This window comes from Calidris pugnax, unplaced genomic scaffold (assembly GCF_001431845.1).
Source record: "Calidris pugnax isolate Ruff unplaced genomic scaffold, ASM143184v1 scaffold1689, whole genome shotgun sequence".
Lineage (NCBI taxonomy): Eukaryota > Metazoa > Chordata > Aves > Charadriiformes > Scolopacidae > Calidris > Calidris pugnax.
In genome coordinates, this window is record NW_015092125.1 from 21,574 (window position 1) to 26,802 (window position 5,229).

A 5,229-nucleotide genomic window follows, 5' to 3' on the forward strand; every position below is an offset into this window, starting at 1 on the left:
GACACAAAGGGGACACGGGGGCTGCCCCCCAAGTGTGCGGGGGGCAGTTACACCCTGCAGATGCCCTATAGGTGCCACCAACACCCCATAGGTGCCCTATAGGTCCCGCCAGCACCCCGTGAGGGTCACCTGAGTGCCCTATAGATCCCCCCACCGCCCTACAAGTACCACAGAGTGCCCTATAGGTCCCGTGGGTGCCCCATAGGTGCCACCAACACCCTGGGAGTGCCATATAGGTGCCCTATAGGTGCCATGAATACCATATAGGTGCCCTATAGGTGCCACGAACACCCTGCAAATACCGTGTAGGTGCCCTATAGGTCCCGTGAATGCCATATAGGTGCCCTATAGGTGCCACAAGCACCCTGCAAATACCATGAAGGTGCCCTATACGTCCCTGTGAATACCTTAGAGGTGCCCTATAGGTCCTGTGAATACCATGTAGGTGCCCTATAGGTGCCACAAACACCCTGTGAGTGCTTGTGGCACCTATAGGTGCCTTATAGGTCCTGTGAATGCCATATAGGTGCCCTATAGGTCCCACAAACACCCTGCAAATACCGTGTAGGTGCTCTATATGTCCCTCTGAATACCCTATAGGTGCCCTATAGGTCCCATGAATATCATGTAGGTGCCCTATAGGTGCCTTATAGGTCCCATGAATGCCATATAGATGCCCTATAGGTGCCACAAACACCCTGCAAATACCGTGTAGGTGCCCTATAGGTCCTGTGAATACCCTATAGGTGCCCTATAGGTCCCACAAACACACTGGGAATACCATATAGGTGTCCTATACGTAACACAAGCACCCTGTGAGTCCCATATAGGTGCCCTATAGGTCCTGTGAATACCATGTAGGTGCCCTATAGGTGCCACAAGCACCCTGCAAATACCATGAAGGTGCCCTATACGTCCCTGTGAATACCTTAGAGGTGCCCTATAGGTCCTGTGAATACCATGTAGGTGCCCTATAGGTGCCACAAACACCCTGTGAGTGCTTGTGGCACCTATAGGTGCCTTATAGGTCCTGTGAATGCCATATAGGTGCCCTATAGGTGCCACAAACACCCTGCAAATACCGTGTAGGTGCTCTATATGTCCCTCTGAATACCCTATAGGTGCCCTATAGGTCCCATGAATATCATGTAGGTGCCCTATAGGTGCCTTATAGGTCCCATGAATGCCATATAGATGCCCTATAGGTGCCACAAACACCCTGCAAATACCGTGTAGGTGCCCTATAGGTCCTGTGAATACCCTATAGGTGCCCTATAGGTCCCACAAACACACTGGGAATACCATATAGGTGTCCTATACGTAACACAAGCACCCTGTGAGTCCCATATAGGTGCCCTATAGGTCCTGTGAATACCATGTAGGTGCCCTATAGGTGCCATGAACACCCTGTAAATCCCATGAAGGTGCTCTATACGTCCCTGTGAATACCTTAGAGGTGCCCTATAGGTCCCGTGAATGCCATGTAGGTGCCCTATAGGTCCCACCAACACCCCATGAGGGTCACCCAAGTGCCCTATAGGTCCCATGAATGCCATTTAGGTGCCCTATAGGTGTCACGAACACTCACAGGGTGTTTGTGAATGTTTGTGGCACCTATAGGTACCCTATAGGTCCCGTGAATGCCATATAGGTACCCTATAGGTCCCGTGAATGCCATATAGGTGCCCTATAGGTGCCACAAACACCCTGCAAATACCGTGTAGGTGCTCTGTATGTCCCTCTGAATACCCAATAGGTGCCCTATAGGTCCCATGAATATCATGTAGGTGCCCTATAGGTGCCTTATAGGTCCCATGAATGCCATATAGATGCCCTATAGGTGCCACAAACACCCTGCAAATACCGTGTAGGTGCCCTATAGGTCCTGTGAATACCCTATAGGTGCCCTATAGGTCCCACAAACACACTGGGAATACCATATAGGTGTCCTATATGTAACACAAGCACCCTGTGAGTCCCATATAGGTGCCCTATAGGTCCTGTGAATGCCATGTAGGTGCCCTATAGGTGCCACGAACACCCTGCAAATACCATGTAGGTGCTCTATACGTCCCTGTGAATACCTTAGAGGTGCCCTATAGGTCCCGTGAATACCATGTAGGTGCCCTATAGGTGCCACAAACACCCTGTGAGTGCTTGTGGCACCTATAGGTGCCTTATAGGTCCTGTGAATGCCATATAGGTGCCCTATAGGTCCCATGAATACTATATAGGTGCCCTATAGGTGCCACAAACACCCTGCAAATCCCATATAGGTGCTCTATACGTCCCTGTGAATACCTTAGAGGTGCCCTATAGGTCCCATGAGTATCATGTAGGTGCCCTATAGGTGCCGTGAATGCCATATAGGTGCCCTATAGGTGCCACAAACACCCTGCAAATACCATGTAGGTGCCCTATAGGTCCCGTGAATACCATGTAGGTGCCCTATAGGTGCCATGAACACCCTGTGAGTACCATGTAGGTGCTCTATACGTCCCTGTGAATACCCTATAGGTGCCATGAATACCATGTAGGTGCCCTATAGGTGCCACAAACACCCTGCAAATCCCATGAAGGTGCTCTATATGACCCTCTGAATACCCTATAGGTGCCCTATAGGTCCCATGAATATCATGTATGTTTCCTTCCTCCCTCCCTCCCTCCCTCCCTCCCTTCCCTTCCCTTCCTTCCTTTGCCGGGACACTGGGCCGTACTGGGGGGCACTGGGCCGTACTGGGGGGCACTGGGCCGTACTGGGGGGCACTGGGCTGTACTGGGGGGCACTGGGCCGTACTGGGAGTGACAGTTCGGCCGGAGCCGGCTGTGCGGGGAGAAGCCGCTAGAGAGAGGCAGAGAGCTGCGGGCACGCACCGCACCGACCCGCACGCACCGCACCGACCCGCACGCACCGCACCGACCCGCACACACCGCACCGACCCGCACCGACCCGGCCCCGCACCGACCCGCACACACCGCACGGACCCGCACCGACCCGGCCCCGCACCGACCCGCACGGACCCGCACACACCCGGCCCCGCACACACCCGCACACACACACCCGCACCCACCCGCAACCGGGACTGGGATCCTGTGGAAATTGGGACGTGGGAGATTGAGGAGCACAGGGCTGGGGTGTGCGGGACTGGGATGCTCTGGAATTGGGATGCTCTGGGACTGGGATGCTCTGGGACTGGGATGTGCGGGACTGGGATACTCTGGAACTGGGATGCTCTGGAATTGGGATGCTCTGGAACTGGGATACCCTGGAACTGGGATGCTCTGGAACTGGGATGCTCTGGGACTGGAATACACTGGAACTGGGATGTTCTGGGACTGGAATACACTGGAACTGGGATGCTCTGGAATTGGAATACTCTGGAACTGGGATGTACTGGAACTGGGATGCTCTGGAACTGGGATGCTGTGGGACTGGGATATTCTGGAATTGGGATGCTCTGGAATTGGGATGCTGTGGGACTGGGATACAGTGGGACTGGGATGCTCTGGAACTGGGATACACTGGAATTGGGATACACTGGGACTAGGATACTCTGGGACTTGGGAACTGTGGGACTGGGATGCTCTGGAATTGGGATGCTGTGGGACTGGGATACACTGGAACTGGGATGCTCTGGAATTGGGATACACTGGAACTGGGATGCTCTGGAACTGGGATGCTCTGGAATTGGGATACACTGGAACTGGAATACACTGGGACTGGGATGCTCTGGGACTGGGATGCTCTGGGACTGGGAATCTGCAGGACTGGGATACTGCGGGACTAGGATGTGCGGGACTGGGATACTCTGGGACTGGGGAACTGTGGGACTGGGATGCTCTGGAACTGGAATACACTGTAACTGGAATACCCTGTAACTGGGATACACTGGAACTGGGATGCTCTGGGACCGGGATGCTCTGGAACTGGGATACACTGGAATTGGGATACACTGGGACTGGGATACTCTGGGACTTGGGAACTGTGGGACTGGGATGTTCTGGGACTGGGATGCTCTGGAATTGGGATGTTCTGGGACTGGGATACTGTGGAACTGGGATGCACTGGGATACACTGGGACTAGGGTACTCTGGGACTGGGATACGCTGGAACTGAGTTGCTGTGGGACTGGGATACACTGGGACTGGGGAACTGTGGCACTGGGATGCTCTGGAACTGGGGAACTGTGGCACTGGGATGCTCTGGGACTGGGATACACTGGAATTGGGATGCTCTGGAACTGGGATGCTGTGGGACTGGGATGTTTTGGGACTGGGATACACAGGAACTGTGGAACTGCGGGACTAGGATGCTCTGGAACCAGGATACACTGTAACTGGGATACACTGGGACTGGGATACTCTGGAACTGGGATGCTGTGGGACTAAGATGCTCTGGGACTGGGATGCTCTGGAATTGGGATACACTGGAACTGGGATACACTGGAATTGGGATACACTGGAACTGGGATACACTGGGACTAGGATACTCTGGAATTGGGATGCTCTGGGACTGGGATACTCTGGGACTGGGGAACAGTGGGACTGGGATGCTCTGGGACTGGGATGCTCTGGGACTGGGGAACTGTGGGACTGGGATGGACCAGACTGGGATACTCCGGGACTGGGATGTACAGAACTGGGATGCTGTGGGACTGGGATACACTGGAACTGGGATACACTGGGACTAGGATACTCTAGGACTGGGATGCTCTGGGACTGGTATGCTCTGTAACTGGGATGCTCTGGGACTGGGATGCTCTGGAACTGGGATGCTCTGGAATTGGGATACACTGGAACTGGGATGCTCTGGGACTGGGATGCTGTGGGACTGAGGTACCACAAAATTGGGATGATGTGGGACTGGGATGATGTGGATTTAGGATATACGGGACTGGGATGGACCAGACTGGGATACACTGGTACTGGGATGTATGGGACTGGGATGTTCTGGGACTGGAATACACTGGGACTGGGATGCTCTGGGACTGGGGAACTGTGGGACTGGGATACACTGGAACTGGGATGCTCTGGAACCGGGATACTCTGGGACTGGGATGCTCTGAAACTGGGACACACTGTAACTGGGATACACTGGAACTGGGATGCTGTGGGACCGGGATGCTCTGGGACTGGGATGAACGGGGTTGAGGATTTTGGCACCCCCCGGGATCTGGGGACCCCCCCGACCCCCGGCCAAGCCCTGGCACCATTTCCCACGGACACCCC

The 5,229-nt window shown here is 54.4% G+C and overlaps 1 protein-coding gene across 1 annotated transcript in view; it reads left to right on the forward strand.

Moving 5' to 3' along the window:
- The window catches only part of LOC106900233 (glycine-rich cell wall structural protein 1-like), a 5,915-nt gene extending 5,512 nt beyond the window's left edge, over positions 1–403 (forward strand). Inside the window, exon 5 of the mRNA XM_014962227.1 lies at positions 341–403. Coding sequence (XP_014817713.1) covers positions 341–403 — 63 coding nt within the window. The remainder of the gene's footprint in view (positions 1–340) is intronic.
- Positions 404–5,229: the final 4,826 nt, after the last annotated feature.